This window comes from Malurus melanocephalus, unplaced genomic scaffold (assembly GCF_030028575.1).
Source record: "Malurus melanocephalus ecotype Western Australia unplaced genomic scaffold, MMel_1.1 scaffold_56, whole genome shotgun sequence".
Taxonomy (NCBI): Eukaryota; Metazoa; Chordata; class Aves; order Passeriformes; family Maluridae; genus Malurus; species Malurus melanocephalus.
The window spans coordinates 19099-37560 of NW_026623288.1; the positions used below are offsets into that span (position 1 = coordinate 19099).

General features: G+C 40.2%; 1 protein-coding gene across 2 annotated transcripts in view; it reads right to left on the reverse strand.

Moving 5' to 3' along the window:
• The window catches only part of IL1RAPL2 (interleukin 1 receptor accessory protein like 2), a 341134-nt gene that overhangs the window by 9609 nt on the left and 313063 nt on the right, over positions 1–18462 (reverse strand). For both annotated transcript variants that reach the window (XM_057365608.1, XM_057365607.1), the window contains exons 7-10: positions 17759–17888; positions 11420–11565; positions 6032–6175; positions 2287–2457 (exon numbers count right to left, since the gene is read on the reverse strand). In XM_057365608.1, coding sequence (XP_057221591.1) covers positions 2287–2457; positions 6032–6175; positions 11420–11565; positions 17759–17888 — 591 coding nt within the window. The remainder of the gene's footprint in view (positions 1–2286; positions 2458–6031; positions 6176–11419; positions 11566–17758; positions 17889–18462) is intronic.

Below are 18462 nucleotides of genomic sequence, written 5' to 3' on the forward strand. Positions count from 1 at the left end.
GGGGAACCATCACACTGATCAAAGTAATTTATACCGAAAGATGAGCAAGTGCAGCACGTGGGAGAAAAGGTATTTCCTAGAATAAAATGATAGCCGCGATCGACCGCCCGTTTTTCTATAGAAATCTGCCCTGGACAGCTATATATTTTGTCACATCCTCCACTTTTTGAGACAGTCACTCTAATATATGCCACGTTTACCTGGGAAGGTTCTAGCAGGCCCATTCCACATGGCACTGCCTTCACTAAGCACTGCAAGCCCTTGTGAGAGTGCTGAGCATGAGGCAGAACACAGCCACATTCCCCTGCTGCAGGGCACACAGAGAGCTCACMAACACCTTCCCCATCCCCTCGCCCTCCCTCTAGCCCCCCTTAACATGAAGTGCTTTCCCCCATATCTTTTTCAAAGCTAAAGCATGCAAATCACACTCATTTCAGCTCCCCTTTTTATTCTGCATTGTCATTACGTCTGATTAAGCGTTCTTGAAGCTCCATGTGTTAGAATCAGGCCTTTTCATAATACTGAAGAAGYGAGTTTGAGAGGAAAGAAGAGGGATTAAATCTGTGAATGTTCATAAATGAGAACTGACATTTTCAGGTACCCTACATTTTCAGGAGAGGTTTAATGAATACCCAGAGTGATGGCAAGTATTTGCTGAGTGCCTGGCTGACAAAAATAGACAAAAATAAAATAACATGCTGGCTGGCACAACAATTGGAAAAAAGAATTTCATTTCAGATTAATCTGTRCTTCAGTATAGTTGTCATTGAAGGGTTAGCTTTAAACCCTTTTAGCTTTATAGTTCATTTCCGTAATTGCCACTCTGCTATATTGTTGGATATGAAACAACCAGTTAYAAAAATTCCATGATTTTTATCACAAAAAGATGGATTTTCTCTTAATAATATCTTAAAAATTGCTGTAACTTGCTTGTACTGTAAGAAATGAGAAGGCTATGAGCGAAGTCCCCTTTCTGGAATTTGTCACTATGGGAGAAAAACTTGCACCTTGCAGGGGCAAAAAGTAAAAGGGAATCAACTCTAAACTAGGATCTGCAAATCCATCATAAATCCAAGGGCCCTGCACAGGACTTTGTATGGTCTCTGGTGAGGCTCTGACTCCTCTTTCCCAGGGGTGAAGGGTTCAGAGCTGTGTTTGCAGCTCTCTCAAATGTCAGAGAAGAGACAGGCTCAGGGTTTGGCACAGAGAGATGGCACTTTGGAGTCTTTTGGCAGCAGTTGGTAATGCAGCCATGTTCGAGCTGCTCTGTGTTTGGGGACATCTGCTTTGCTGCAGCCACTGCTTTGTTCTCTTGTTCGAATTTCCTGTACAGTAGCACCTACAGAGGGAAGTTCAAATTCTCTTCTGCTGTTTTTATGGAAGTGATTTGGAGATGAAATTTGTTAAAAAAAAAAAAAAGGAATAAAAAGAAAAAGCAGCTGATTTTTCCCAACGGTAGCATTTCAAATAAATGTGCTACAGCAAACATACTGTGCATTCAAAATTTATCAACACAAGGCATGATTCGTGTTCTTTTTGACTTGATCAAAAATGAATCTGGTAGAAGAAATGCCATAACTACAACTAGGAAAGCRTTAACTGTTGGTACAGACATCGAAAGGTGCTGAATCTTCACAAATGGCAGCAACACTGATGTGAGATGGACAACTCTATTTCACTGTGGAAAACAGCATCAGCTCGTCCTCTGAATAATTAGTAGTACTCACACAATATCAATGACTTTCACAATGCCCACAATGCTCAGAAATTCAACACTTACTCAAAATTGTAACAAAATAGTACCTTTACCATAAATAGGGAAACTATTTAGGTCTTTATGAGACTTCCACATAAAGGAAAAACCCAAAAGAAAACAGAAAAGATAAATTTTACTAGTGAAGCTTCTGTAGACAAACAACTAATCACTGAAAAAAAATTATAATCCCATTTTCAATGACATAACAGAGATGGTAAAAACTTTTTAGAAAGTTYCCTGTTTAATTAGCTGATGTAGACATTTAGACTTGGTATGGCTTGCAGTGCTGCAGCCTTCCCCTTAGGAAAGTCCAGCTCCTGCCCCACTGAAATCAACAGCAGCTCCCYCTGATTTCAGCAGTGCAGGAAGAAGCTCTAATAGAAAGCTCAAATTTGCAGTGCTGAGGAAACTTTCCCCATCTTTGCAACCCCTCCCCAAGGAGAGGTTTTCCATACCCAGTGCCTGCCATACAGTCCAGGCCTCTGTGACACATCAGACAGAAATAAAATGGAGAGGTCAGRAATACTTACTTCCACTAGGGATCAGGTCCCTATCTGGAATGAAGAGTTTATATCCATAGTGCTTTTCTAGAACATCTGGCAGAATTTCAAGTGCAAACTGCTCCTCTTCATTGTTATCACGATCTAACGCATCAGGATCCACTTTGGTGTATGAAAGATAAGCGTCGTATTCCTTGTTGTCTGTAAGAAAACAAATCATGTTCAACCCGCTATTTATAAGAGCAAACTATAAAGAATACAGGGGAGTGCTGAGAAATTGTATTACTGTTTGAAACCACCAAGCATCTCCCAACAAAATGGGGAATTTTCACAGGAACATTCGATCTGGCTTTCAGAGAGAAATCTCATGGATCCAGACAAAGATCCTTTCAGTTTCTTCTGCATGTTGAGCAGTAACTCTGCTTCATGYGGTCAAACACATACCACAGCTAAAAAGATCAGGGACAAAATTTTCATACAAATACTAATGYTGAAATTTCTATTTTAATCCTTTACATATTAGTAATGGAATTCTTTCAAATTCTGTTCCTCGAGAGTGCTAGGATTATGTTAAAGTTTAAAGCTTTGAAAAGTTTTTGAGTCTGGAAAGCTTTGAGCAAGGAAAATTTCCTTCCACAAGTAATTGTAAGAAAAGACATGACTTAATTCAAATGAAGACTGACTATTCAGAAAACAATGCCAAATACAAACAGTTCAAAGCCTTTTTTTTTTTTTTTGCCTAAAATCCCACAGTTTTAAAAATTAGTACCATAATTTTAGAGGTCACTTGACCCAGGAGATTTGAAATACTTGGGGCTCACATTATAAGAGAAAGAAAYAACTCCCATTAAGGGCAACACTCCTCCTCCTCTTCCTCCTCCTGCCCTGCACTGGGGCTTGCCTCYAGCTCTGCTGAAATATGGAGCTAAGAGCTCATCACTGTGCCAGGATACTGAGCTGGGGACCCATGCTGGGATCAGACTGTCTTAGTGACATTTCTCTTTGTATTCCTCTGYCGTAACGGAAAATAGTGTATCGAAAAAGTCAACCTTCAGCAATTCAGTCTCCAGGGAACAGCTGAGCTGCCATTATTTACAGAAAATGAAAAATCAAATAGTTAATGTTGTGAGAACAAAACTGCATGAATGGAGGGTTTCTGAGTACCAATTATCTGTAAAGAATAGCGCACATGAAAGATAATTAGAGCAGTTCAAAATCATCAATATATTCCGATAAAAAGAAAAAAAAAAAAACATAATCACAATAAAATACATCTCTTGACGACCTTGAACTGATGGTTACTTATAATTCCTGACACAAAGCCAGACCCATGAGGGTCAGAGCTGTAGTCAGAGCATGTGAATAATTGCATATTTGTAAAAGGCAATTTGCCTAGTGCCATCATAGCTGTAGGGGAGGATGGAAGATGTCCACCTGGCTTGCTGACATTCCTYTGAAGTCAACAGGCCAGCTAGCTTTGGAGGCCTGTCCAAAACCTTCCACCCTGTCCATAAGGAAGCCTGCCAAAACCTTTTAAGAGATGCCAGTGATCCTGGAGGCAGCATCCCYGCAAAGGTCTGCGAGCTGTGGGATGTCAGCAGAGCCTCCCGCCCCTGCAGGGGCACAGCTGCCCTGTCCAAACACCTCAGCTCACAGTGCCAGCGAGCAGCRTGTGACAGGAGCAGCTCCCCTGGCTCCTGGGGCTCTGGGCACTGCTGTTCCAGCTCCACRGGCTCAGCTCCCTCCTCACAAGCCTCACGGACCAGGACAGAGAAGGAGCTGCCCATGCTCACCCACCGCTTGCTCTGCGGGCTCTGTTTGGAGCCATTTCCTAAATGCGTCCCTTAATCCTCAGTGTCATTTTCTCTAAAAGCAATGCTGCACAGTACAGGAAGGGAGTGCGTCCAACATTGCTGATGTGGGATATTTTTAGAAATAGAAATAAAGTAAATCTGTTGAGTTCCAAATCTTCTTTTTTTAAAGAAATACACACATAAGTGGAAAATGACCCAGTGATTGCATCTATACAGCTCATGGGAGCTCTGCTCCCACTACAGCCTACACGAGAAGAAACAAACATCCCCATATAAGCTTTGACTTCTGTAACATTCTGCCTCCATCTTTCATCCTGCAGGATCAGAATGAGACACAAAGCTGTGAAAGGTCTACAATCGTGCACTGGAAAAATAAAACGTTGTTTTCAAAATTAATAGGCACACAAAATCCCCTATGTACTTATGTGGCTTCCTCTAAACAACCAGAAAATAATATTGTTTCATAAATTAAAAAGTGATTGAACTGAGGAAGTTACCTGAATAAAAATGCAGCAGCTTCACACCAAAAACACAAGACAAACAAATCAGAGCAGGCTGGAGGAAGCTACCACTTTTGGTTGGTGTTACCAGGAATATTATGTTGGTATAATCCCGAGGTATTTCAGCTTAAGTACTTTCTAAACCACATCTCATGCTTCCCTTTGTCCTAGGTACCAGTATAAACATTGTGCAGTATTGTATAGAATGAAAAAAGCATAATTTAATTTTTTCCCAGGGATACATGAGGATCAAGAAAGAGCAAAATTTCCTGACCTCTATTCCTGTTATTTATCACAGAATCACAAAATATTCTGAGTTGGAAGGRATCCACAAGGATCATCCTTCCTTTTTCTAAATTCCCCTAGATGTCATTCCATCCATTCTCCAWAACTCCCACGGATCTCATTGTGGTTGAACATTTTCACACCGTAACTACCCAGTGTGAAACAGAAACATTTCTTTCTGCGATAACAGTAATGGCAATTGCAGAAAAAACATGTCTATGCAACTGCACATTGTTTTGGCACTATGGAAATGTGTTCCCTGCTCTCTTTTCAAATACATTAGTGTCTAGATGTGCCATTCCAGAGCCTTTGTGTCTACTAAATGTTACAGTGGGCTATGTGAAGCACCTGAACTTGAATACTGCACTTTATCTCTTTAGCAGATATGTACTTAGATACATATTAACAACATATTAATTATGAAATAAGTGTTAAGAACCTAATAATAGGATTTAAAGCTCTTGGCTTTAGTTTACAGGGCTTACTCCAGCTTCATAGGAGAAGGAATGTTCTATATTCAGGAGAATTAAAGCTCCACTTTTAAAATACAAGTCTTGCTTTAGGCACCAAACAGAATATATGCTAGTGAGAGGAAAGAAAAATGGGAAACAGCCTAGTTTATTCCTAAACAGACTCCCCAGGCAAGTTGCACATTCCCACCAAGTTGTTAACAATCTCCCAATTAACTGAGGTAACTAGTTAGCCTCCCAACAATCACCTCTCACCAGTCAGAGAAGGTCATGGGAAGCCTGGTGGTAATTCAATGAAAATGTTGAATGAASAAATGGTGAAAGGCTGCCCARTATGGGCATACTGGCTGWTCCAGTWTGGATCTCAGGAGAAGGGACCCTGGGCACATGTAACACTACACACATGAACATGAAGAGTTCCCCCAAGGAGTGAGTTCACAAATGACATTTGAGCCCCTGTAACAGACTCATGAACAATTCTTCTGCTCCCCTTTGCTCATGGCACAGCCCAATGACATTTCTGTGAGAAGACTCGTTGATCTCTGGGAGCTTTGGGAGAAAGTCTTAGGGCTTTATACTGTTGGTTGCTCAGTAGTTTGAACTCAAACTAGCAGCAGGTATCTTTTGGGATTCGTTTCAATCTCACCGCTTTGGGTCTCTGAAATATTTCCATTGCATATATTGAGTTTCCTGTGCAACTGCTTACCATCAGCTGCTTCRTCTCCTCCAAAGTTCTGTCTGTAGAACAGCATTAACTCGATGTTGTAGCACTTATAGATGGTCACGAGCAAAATCAGCAGAAGAAGGATGGCTCCCAGTCCTCCAGCAAGTTCTATTTTGTAGATCAAATCTAAAATTAGCAAGGAAATGCAAAAAGGTTATTATCTTTCCAAGATTTATTTGTTCTAATCCACCATACAATTCCACATAAAATAGTGCARCTGTGAATTATAACCACTGTAACGTTAAGAATGACTGATAATTTTATCCATTACCTATTGCTTAACTTTACTCGATCTACTGCCCATCTGCAATAAGCTTCTGAAATCCAGAATGCATTTGAGGTTACATATGTAATTCTCCTACACAGGAACTATGTAGTGATTTTACACAGAGGATTAATCAACTTTTAATGAGCTGGTGAAGTTTGAAATTTCTGCATTGGCAGAGTGCATGAAATGCTGTATGCAGCAAGTGAGAACAGATAAATTGTACCCCATTGGGCAGAATCCAGTCCCTCCCCTCCAAATTAGACAGCTTTGGTTTTTCATTTGTGAAGTCTGTGGACAAGCTGATGTGAGCTGCCAAGGCAGGGCTTTAGCTGGATCACTGGAAAATGGATTGAGGATGCAGGAAGCCCAAGATAACACAMAAAGCCAGGAGCCCACATCAGGCTGCAAAGAACACTTTGTTTGAGTTGTGACGGCTGCTACTGAGTTCTCATGTATTTGTAGAGCTCACATTATACTTTAATAGGAACCAGTGCTACTTAAAATTCCCTACTCAGATGCTCTTGTTAGGAAACACCACAAGAATTCAACTTCACAAATCCATCCCAACATAGTGATCCACCTTTTACAGCTGAGGAAACAGGGGCTTAGAAAAGAGAAGCAGCGTGCTCAAGGTCATCCAGCAAACCAATAACAAAATGGGATAAAACTCCTTGGATTCCAGTYCAGAGCTCCATCTGATGCAAGAGACGAGCTTGAACAGCAATGGTCTTTATCCTGAAATGTCCTCTGGAAGTAATATTGCTCCTAACACCACCTGGCATATTACTTAGCCATAAAAGACAGAGGATGACAATTTGACTCTCCCAGCCTGTATTAGYTCAGATAAGACGTCATGAAGATATTTGCTGCTGTGATAAACACTGTGAGAAGTTGCCAAACTAATACAGGCGAGAGAAAGTTTTTGTGATCTTTACGCTTCCGAAACTTAGGTCAGAAAAAATTACTCATATGTCATTTGTGTCACTTTCAGGATAAAAAGCAAATTAGTTGTGGATCTTTGGGGGTTATTCTTGCCTCGCCATGCCTTGTATTTCAATAATTAACATCAGATGTCAAGCTATTCCCAGTTTACAGTAYCTCTGATGTCTGTCTGGCAAGAAGTCATGGACTAATAGATGGAAAAAGTCTATTATAATAGCTATTTAATCTCTCTGAGAACAGAGGGAATTCATGGGACTTTTACTACACTGCATGATAAAGCCTGCATGTGCTCTAGGGGATAAATCTGGGCAAATGGAGAACAGAGTTGGTTAAAAACACTTTTGAGGATTTTTTTTTTAAATTGTACTGAATCTTTTTTTGCTAGGAAAGTGAGATGATGGCAAAGCTGCCAGCTTGGAAGGACAGAAAATGCTGAGCCTTGCAGCCCACACAGGAGCACAGAGTTGTGTCCACTTTGGGAAGGCAGAGGGGTGGAATGGCAGGGCATTTGTGGGTTTTGAGCAAACCCACAAAATCCAGCTCAAAAGGCAAAATTGAACAGCTTTTTCATGTCCTGTATTTGTCCTTCTGCCCCAGGAACTCTCCTAGAGTACAGACATAAGGAGGCAGAAAGCCAAGGCTTTTGAGCTCCTTATTTCCATTCCAAAGTGGAGGCAATGAAAAAAATCCAGGATGCTCAATTTTCTTGCCTATTCTACTTAGGCTTGGCCTCTGATTAATTCCTTCCTCCTCAAGTGGTCCTCATTGAGATAAATTAGGAAGCAGCATATCCAACATTAGGAGAGAATTTGAATCTGGGCTCTGTGAAATATACAACTGAAAAATAGCAAATAATAACATCGGTAGTTTCTAATATAAAATAATGTAGAAGGAACAACATTACAGAGGATCATGGTATTTATAATAGCAAAAGTCTCCTAAACTCCCAATAAATTAGAGACAAATATATTTTAGAAGTTCCTCATAATTTAGTAGTATATCAGTATCAAAAAAACCCTGAAATTAGTTCCTTGCATGTCTTGATTAAAGGCARCCTCCTTGAAATAAATCATGAGGAAAAGTCATCATAATATTTACTTTTATCTCAAGTTGCTACTTCTTGCCACTAAAAGCATGGTTTGATTTTATTCTGCAGTTCCTGACAAGTTATTTATCTTTCAGGACAGTTATATTATAGACCATGTACACTTCAATCACTAAAATACTGGACTATTTCCAAATTCTTTTAAGGGAATTCTGAACTATTCCCACAACTAAGGGACAARTGGGTGTACATTGCATTTCCATGTAATTTGAGCACCAAATATGCTAGGACAGYACAGAGAAAAAAAAATAAAAGCAAACCAAACCCAGGATTGTCCAGAACTTATTTCTGAACTGCTTGAAAGCAAATAACAATGTGGTCTTGAATAAAGTCAGTAAAGAAGAATGTGACAGCAGACAGCTGTGTTCAGGTCCTGGGAGCATGTCTGACTGCCTGTGCATTGGTGGCTTTGGGTTTGAAACTGGACTTGGTTCTTTTTCAGGAGAAAACCCCAGACAATAAAAACAATCCTAAATGATGGCATGTGCTCTGGGGCTGTTGCTACACTGGAGCTSCACAGAGACCACTCCTGTATCCTCCTGAAGATTTGTGAGGACTGTACCACTAACACAGCAAAAGACTTCAACATATTTTGTGTGAAATACTTGAACAGATTTTTTTTTCCTTTTTTTTTTTTTTTCTTAAGCAAAGTATGTGCTAAAAATAACCACCTGATGTCAAAACAAGAACTCTAGAAACTCTTCTACTACATCTGCATCTTGGATTTGGGGTTTATTACTGTTTTTTTATCCAATCCTTCTTGGACTGGCAGGATTCATGCCTAATGCCACYGTGTGCAGATCTGATATGTGCAATCACACCTTTGAGCAGAGGGCAGGTGTAACCCACAGCCCCACGACAGTTTGGAGACAAAACAGAGCCACACGTGCCTCCTGTCAAACATGGATAATGCAGCTCTTAAAGGGTAAGACTTTGGCTGAGAGATTTGTTCTGCAGCGCATTGCAATAGAAATCCCTTCTCTGACACACACAAAGGATGCTGGTCAACAGCTTTCTGCAAGTCCTGCTCTAAATCTTGTCCCAGCTCAGTAAATACACTAGTATTTCCTGGCTCATGCATATCTACAGTAAAATCCAAGCTGGAGAAAGCTTGGATAAGAAGCAATTAAATCAAGTTGCAGAAAGGAAAAGTTTGGTCAAGTATTTGTGAGAACTTAATAAATAACAAACAGGACAATGGGACAGGCAGTCAAAGGACACAGTAAAATACAGTGGTTATTTTAAATGACACTTTAATAGCTTGAAAATCAACTACTGAGAATGCCTGAGGGGAATATAAGTTTTCTACAGCCACAGTGCAGAGAGAAATGAAATAGTAGCTGCAAAGTGATCCTTTCCACCTCCAAATTCTGTATTCAGCAGTGCTTCTTCCATAATTTCAGCAGAGCTCTGAAAAATCTGCATTTTTTTGTTATAAATAAACCTAGCTTGTTATTCTAATATATGCACACAGCAGAACATTTACCAGTGCCAGCAGAGRTATACTTACTATCAGTTGTATATTTATGAGGTTCAGTGGAAGGAAAGGTAGAACGCTTTTTGTGCTAAAGGGACTAATCCTTCATCATGATGACYAGATTCCTTAATTAAAGTTGTGACAACCTGCCAGTTTAGATCATAGAAGTATAGAACTGTTTTGGTAGGAAAATACCTCCAAGATGATTGAGTCCAACCRTTAACCCAGCACGGCCAAGCCCAACACTAAACCCTGTCCCCAGGTGCCACATGGCTTTCAAAYCCCTTTGGGGGGGTGACTCCAGCACCCCCAGATCCTTCACCACCTGGCAGCTTTCCAGCCCCTCTGCCCCCATCCTGTGGTGCTGMAGGGCTTTGTTGTGACCCAAGAGCAGGACAAAGCTCTTGGCCTTGTGGAATCTCATAAAACTGGCCTCAGYCCATGGATCCAGCCTGTCCTGATCCCTCTGCAGAGMCTCKTSTGTGTAAGTTTGTAGYAGATAGTAAAATGATCTGCTACATCAACATTCCTTTACCAGCTTTRCCCCAGTGAAAGCACACAAAGAACTGAAACTGCACTTTCAGGTTTGCTTCATGAAAACTATTTTTCTCCATTTTTGGCAAAATAATTTACTTCCAAGAATGATAGCAGAGACCCGGACAATGCATTAACTCTTCAGTCAGTCTCCTGTGCTGGGGTTCTGTGGTTTCACATAACAGCTTTTTTTCCAAGGGTGGAATCATCCTTTGCTTTCCCAACAATTACTTTCTTACAGCTTTTGTATTGCCTAATACACTGTAACTCAGAGAGATCACCAGCCAATTTGAATGTCAGCCYACTTATGAATAGGAGAGCTGATTGAACAAACAACTAAGAACTGCAATGAGATACTGTTACACTCCTTCAATAATGGCTTTTTCAAACAGCAGAGCACAGTAGCACTTTTTAATTTGCCACATTCAAATCCAAATGGTTTCCTTTCTGCTACAGATAATTTGTCRGTAGTGGCATTTCCCATTCAGGAACAGGATCAAGCAAGACAACCATGATGGGCTAATTCTCCATGGATTTGTAGCTCCCATTGCATATTTTCATTCCCAGTGCAGTTAGAAATCAAAATGCATGGAGACAGTTCAAAGTTTTCATTTTAAAAGACAAATCCAGGAAGTGGAGAAATACGAGAACATCTGACCTCACTGCCAGGGCACCTGTCCTAAGAAATGTACATTTTAACATCATTACACCTGGCCTAGTCAGTCAGCTCTGGGTCAAATTCATAAGTTGTTTAGTTCAAAATACTTCCACTGATTATGGGAAGTCCAAAATACTCCCACTGATGCCTTATGGGTGACTGCATTCCAGACAAGTGCATTCCCTGCAAGGCTGATTCACTAGACACTGAAGATCAATTCATGATTTTTTCCCCCACGAATGGTAAACTGCAGCTGTACACAAGCACTCTTCAGCTCCAGCAGGCACACAGGAGTCCAGCCTGGCTCAGAGAGGTCAGCAGGATCTCTGTCTGATGTGTTTTTGCCGAGGCAGTGAGAGCACAGATAACTGAAAAGGGAGAATTACCTTTCTTGCGCAGAAGAACACTGGCATGCTTCCGTCCGTTCCTGTTCTCCACGTGACACGTGTAGTTAGCCAGGTCTGCCTCYTCTACAGCATCAAAGATCAATGTCAACTCAACTTCTTTTTCTCCAAGATGTTCTCTGAGGAGTCTGAAAGGAAGGATAYAGCCTTTGCTTTAACTGAATTAACACAGATGGCAGATTCCCAAAAGCACCATGATTTCTCAGCACAGGACAGGCAGTGTTCCTTGGCCTCCTTCAYTCCTGGAGAAGGATTTAGGAGGAGATTTGTGTTGCCTGAAAGAAGCTTCACAGAGGCATTTTTAATGACCACCGAAAGACTTTTTCTCCTGCCATGTCTGGTGAGGTGCTGAACCAAGTGCAGGAAGAAGGGCCATGAGTGCAATGGTAATGTGTGGCTTCTTTACATTGGCTCCATCAGAACTAAATGCTAAAAACAATGCTTCTTTTAAAAGGAGGAACAAATGTCCACTTTGCAGAAGCAGGATGTGCTACTAAGCCATCAGTGAACAAATTACAGGGCAATTTAAAGTCTGGGTATTGTGATACATTTTAATTCAGTCTGGAAAATCAACAAAAGGAGCTGTGCTACTCTCTGGAATTTTCCTGTTTTCTGGGGCTAGATCCTGACTTTTAAAAGCTCTTGTCAAGAACAAGAGCTCTCTGCCTCTTTGAGAGGACAGAAAAGGCATGCAAAATCCCCAAAAAGGGAATGAAAGTTCTAGCAGGCTTTCAGGCCAGAGGTACAGCCTTTTTGTGTCATTGTTCTCATGTGAACATTAAAAAGAATGCAAAGTAAATGCAAGTGTTTTCTGGTGCTAACATTAAGTCTAAAAATACACAATACCCTATTCTCTCAAAAGGCTTATCACTTGCTCAAGAAAAGTTGCTGCTCCTTTGAACAGGGTAATGTAACGTCAAGTAAAATCTGTCAGMTTCATTTGATCCTGTTTGTGCAATGCTGCACAAGGGGGTAAACAGAAAACGTGGGGTGCCCTCAMAGCACTGTGAACTCAGCAATGCACGTGGTACCTCAGTGAGTCTGTTCTCTGAAAAGATTGTGTACAGCATTGTGAGGTAAAGGCATAAATAAAATCACGGTTCACTGAAAAAGAAACATTTTCTCCAGAGACTGAAGGGAGGAAATTGGGCAGGAAGTAACGAACCAGAGTGCTGCCTGCTCTGGATGGAAACTGCTGTGGAGACCTTCACATTTGTCAGTAATGGCAAAGCCCAAGGTTCTCTATTATAAACCAAAGTTGTTTTGTGCACACACATTTCCTTATGGTCATGATTTCGCACAACACCCAAGGAGCTCCACGTTTGAAAACAAATCAAAAGTATGAGGACATAGCACTAGGCAATCAAAAATGCAAGCCTGACTGCTGTAAAAGACATCTCTACAGTAAATTTCATACAGCACTCAGCTTTTAAAGGCTTGCATCTCTGACAGAACTCTGAASAGGCATCAGAGCATTCACAACAATTCAGCCTCTTTCACCATGGCAGTGTAACGAGCAAAAAAGCAAGTGGAAAAACAGTTTAAAAACATGTCTGTCTGTGTGTGTGTATGTGTTTGTTGCATTTGGAAACTTGGATTGCATTTTTTTTGCCAAATTCACTCTCATTCATTATGTATACTTTTGCTTTTTTTTTTTTTTATTTATTCTGGTCCAGAGTCCAAGTGGTGAAATAATGGAAGAAAAGCTGAATTTGCATAATTTCTGGCCAYAAAAGAAAMTTCCTCAGAAAGCCWGGTCTATTTGCATACTCAGCCCAAAACACTTGGAGTCAGATAAATCAATTCTCATTTACTGATTAATCTGCTTTATCTGTATAAAGACTCGGGAAAATCTTTCTTCTCTGCTGGTAGTCATTATGCCCAATGACTTTTGGTCTGCAAATCATGCTGCAAGGAACAATATAAACATTAACAGGGAAGGAATCAGGGAAACTAATCTGAAGCATTCTGTGAATGTTCAGATTTTCTTGTTTACTGTAATAAGARTATTTTAAACAGAAAAAAAAAGAAAACCGGTTACAATTAAGATAAAAGGAACTGTTATTTTTACTATATCTAAACTATATTTATGTAAGATAAAATAATTGATCCTTAACCTAAATTTAAATAATACATCATCAGATAAGGAAGAGCTTTCATAAAAAAAAAAAGCATTTGGACTGAGAATTTTTTTCTACTTACCTTACTTCCAATTGCAATTTTTAGCAAGGGAACTCTTTAGAATAGGATCTATATGAAAATGCTGAAAAATATTGTGCATTATGCTGGCAGCAAAGAGTAGGAAGCTCTTAGTGATGTTAAACCTTTTGTTCCTGCTTTTTGGGTTTTTTTTTTCTTAATTTTTTTCTTTTAACCAGTCCTCTAGACCTCATGATTTATTATTGCCAGAGAAATGCACAGTTGGTCGTCTGCATTTKTTAAATACGTATTTTTAAATACCTTTAATTAATTGCATTTTGTGGTTCAGAGAACACTAGGCACAGATTTTTGAGTTAGAAGAGGAATACAGTGTCAACAAGCAAGACCTTAAAGATGCAACAGCATTTGCTGCACACCCAGAAGATGAAGCTTTGTCCCTATGTGAGATGGGGGAAACTTCACCAGCATCGCTGTCAACACATGCCAGCTCCTACTAGTTGAAAAAATAATAACTCACTTTTTCTGGGCTGCTGAACAAACTGTAAGAGTAATTACAACGTTTAAAGCATAGCTAAATCAATGGTGCTTGACAACTCACAACAAACAGGATGGAAAGAGAGAAATAAAAGGTGGGCGATGTAAAAACACTCAATGCCTTCTTTTTCTTCAAGCTGAAGCATTTTATTTGATCTGAAACAAAACATTKTGTCTAGTGAATAATTTTCAGGTAAGAATATGAATTTGAAAAGAGAATGTCATTTCAAAATAGAAATGCTTTCTTTGAAAATTATCCAGTGGTTTGAATTTTTCAAATCCTTTGTTATATTTTCCCAGTGCATGTATGCACTAAGTTCAATCTGAATTTAAACCACTTTTCCTTTGAGACTGTATTTTCCTAAAACTTTCAGGCTTTGTATGAACAGAGATAACAAGGCCATGAAAAGGCTTCACCTGGGTCTCTCTGCAAGACCAAGGCATTAATTGCAAACCTTTGCTAACCTGCATGAGAGCTGGGACTTAGCAAAAAGGAAATTTTCATTGTTTATAAAGCTGAGGGTCTGGACTGTGAACAAGGCTATGAATTCTACTCCCTTCCTTCTACTCCTTAACAGCAATGAAAGGACAGAGCTGTRTGTACACAAGTACCTCTCCAAAGAAAGTCACTGGCAACACGACAGTGACCCCCCTCACTTTCCCACATCATGTTTCTTGTTCTCTGCACTGAAATTGTCTRCTTGAGTAGTAGAAGCTTTTCAGAAGAGCGCTGTTGCTTCCGTACTTCTCTGCAAAGCACCCAGCACATCCCCAGCACATCAGCCAGGCAGCGAGGGGAGCTCTGCCTCCTGTCCTCGGCACCCCTCCTAACAGAAAACAACATCCTCATCTTGTCTGAGCRTTTCATAACCCTCCATTGACTTCTGTGGGTGACAGATTAATTGCAAGAAATAAGGCTGTCATTCAAAATGTCTCCATTCACCTCTTTTCACACCTCTAGGATGAGTTAAATTATTTCTACTTTAAAAATGGACAAGCAAGAAAAACCAAGGAAAAATATCCTTTACAAGATGAGCACTGTGACTGTTCTGCAGTGTTGCCTGAAGAAGAAAAAGAAGCGGCTCATAGGTGGCTGAGGGAGCAATATTTATGTCTGAAAATGCTTTGCCATGGCAGAGAGCCGGTGCTGAAATTTGCTGTGGGCTCCTTTGATAATTAGGTACAACTGACAACTCTGCAGACAGGCTTAAAGACTCTGATTCCTTCTTTAATAACCCTGGTTCAGTTTACATGACATTTTTATTGCTGCTGTGAAAAACCCACCTGGCAAGCAAAGTCTCATCCTCCTTTCCCCCCACGCATGTCTAACACCTGGGGATCTTAATTCCAGACAAGGCAAGGAAGAACCTCAGAGAGGGGGTCATTGCCTCTGAGTCCTGAAATACTGATGAGTTGCTTTGTAAAAAGGGATCAAAAATAATGAGAAGCCCAGAGCTACACGAATATTACTCTTTGTGAAGTGTGCTTACCAAAAAAACCATTCCATGRATCTGATTTGCACAGGAATGCTCAGGTTACATCCTTATTTTAGTGCTTTTGTAAGAGCACGGTGAGTGCTGACCATGCACACTGGGGATGGGTCGGTTGTGCTCCCACACTTCATTGATCTGCAAACCTCAGCTCTCATCACACACAGAAAATCCAGCAGCACAATAGATGAGCACAGTCCAGGGTAAGAACTGCACCAAATATTCAGAGTGCTACTGAATTTGTCAACTAATTTAAATAAGGGATGCAGAGTTAAAACATTCCATAGGAACAATCCATGGAGTATCTTGGTGTGGTTGTAACAATTCTGTACTACTCTTAACTTCTCAAAATGAAATGTGCTGATAACACCACAGAGAAGCAAACTGATGAAAAAGGCATCTAACCAGCAAGTTCACCGTGGCTCATCAAATTTGAAACAAACATGACAATTTTTTTAATACGTTAATAAATACAACTGGGTGGAAGATGTGGGCTGCCTCAGGGCACTGACAGAACAATTAGTGCTGCTTAGTTTCCCTGAAGCAGCACACCTGTAATGGGATACATAAAGAAGAGCTGCTACTGGGAAAAAATCATTTGCAAAAAGTTACCACTTCAGTTGCCATAGCTACTTCTAAATGAAAAAAGGGATGGACTGGGGCACTGCTGGTAATGATGCAGTAGGTTTTGGAAAATGCTGTTTCTAATGCTGGCTGTGATCACAGGAGATTAGGTATGTGATAAGTAGCTTTACTGAAGAGAAGATTCACTGAATTGTGAAGGGTCTGTAAACTGAGTCAAAGCACTTCAGTGGAATGAGAAAAGGGAGTTGTCACAAATTAATTTGAAACATGAATGTGTAATGAGATGGCAGAATGAAGGACAAACAACAGCTTTTTCAAACTCAGTTTCACTAATAAATGCACATAAAGGAAAAGTTTTGAACTGTGCTAAAACTGGAGTGCTTTTTAAATATAAACCTCAAATTGTCCTTCTGATGCAAAGGAAGAACATGACCAAAATCACTCTGTTCATATATATACACACCAGAAAGGACACAATGTCATTAAGTGCTGATTACTTACAATGGCAGAAGTTTCCAATAATTGCTTTTTGTGGTCAGAAGCACAGAAGAGGATTGTACAATGGCAATATAAGATAAATTTCATCTGTGTGCAATTAAGGTGCATTGTTAGGTCAGTTATTTTAGTRTATCTTAATAACTAGTGGCTAAATGGCTGAACTTCAAATTATTGATCCAGTAATAAAGCAAAGGAACCTCTCTCTGCCCGCTCTCCAAAACCACCTTTACAAGAAACAAAAACTCAGACATGAGCAGAAAAAAAGAATGCAATGGAAAGTGAAAAGACCTTGGCTTTCTTTACAATCAGTGTGACTATGGACATAATATACATTGTGGACAGAGCAGCTGGGACCACCTTATCCATGGTATAAACACAGTTTAGTCTTAGCTCAGAGAACAATGATTATTAGTAAGAAAGAGAATAAAGGCTGTTAGGTGCAAATTCCATGGAAGTTCATGGGGATTCAAGTGTTTGTTTTCTTTACAAGTGGCACAGCAAATGATAACCAGCACCTGGGGACAAGCTGAGCACATGCTGGACATTAGATAAAACCACTCCTTCCTCTCCCTGTTAAGCCTGCAGGAGCAAATGCTCTCCTTGAAGGCTCTGGTTAAGGCACACTGAGAGCTGGATCACACACACACACACAACACATTCAGGAGAAGAGGAAAAGTGTGGTGACTCTGACAGGAAACCATTCATCTTSAAGATTAACGATGGTGCTGAAATGAACGCTGTCCTGCCAAGGCCAGTCCCACGGGATGGCTGCAGCACCATTCCCATGCAGGGCTAAAATCAACCCCAGAGCACTCAGGAGATGCTTCAGCCATCAGGGGAATTTRAGAACAGATTTTCAGGCACATGCACAATCTACCACGTCTTTAGAGTGCACTGGCTGGAAAGGAGAGGGAGCAACTCMCACAGCTCTGGCTCCAAATCATCCATCAACTTCTTAGACAGAAAATGATTTCCACTTTCAATTAAAAACTTGTCAACCCAACAGGCTTGTGGGACATACAGTATTTTTAATAGTAAATAATCCAAAAAGTACCTGACTTCGCCTTCTCTAATGTGACCTTCTAATTCTTCTATGAATTTTTCCCCTTTCATCCAGTAGATCATAGGGCCTGATTCTCCACTGAATCCAAAGAAAGCTTTGCAGGCCACAGTCAGTGGATTTCCTGAGAACAAAAGAAAGACAGATTAGAGACTTGGTCATAGCTACTAGTGAGAAAATTATTATAAGAAATCTCAACACCTTAGATAAACCTCCTTATGTAAAATTGCAGGGRAAAAAATCAATTACTATAAATCATAGAAAAAAAGAGTGATGTTGATTTGCATCTACAGGAAAYAGCTGTAAAATGAAACTTTGAGGTTATCCATCATTTGATTGTTATGAGAAGGATAGCACATGAACAGTGAGAAGGAACGGAAATGGTGGCAACAAAAGGTGATGCCAGACTGGTTATTAAAAAGAAAAAGGTGACTTTTGTGTCAGACACCTGGGATCTCCACCAGGACTAGAGATCGGTCCCTAAAATGCAAGTAAATCACTGAATGACTGYTCCTTATCCACCCATTAGAAAAGACAGAGGAATAATTTCTTGTTCACTTAGATAGAAATCAAATGTTAATGAAGTCCTGGTGAGCTGCTCAGAGAGCTTTTAAAGATTCCCAAGAAATACATGATGCCAGTCAGCACCAGCACTGATGTTACTGTCAACAGGCTTTTGGCAAAGGACCAAACTTCAA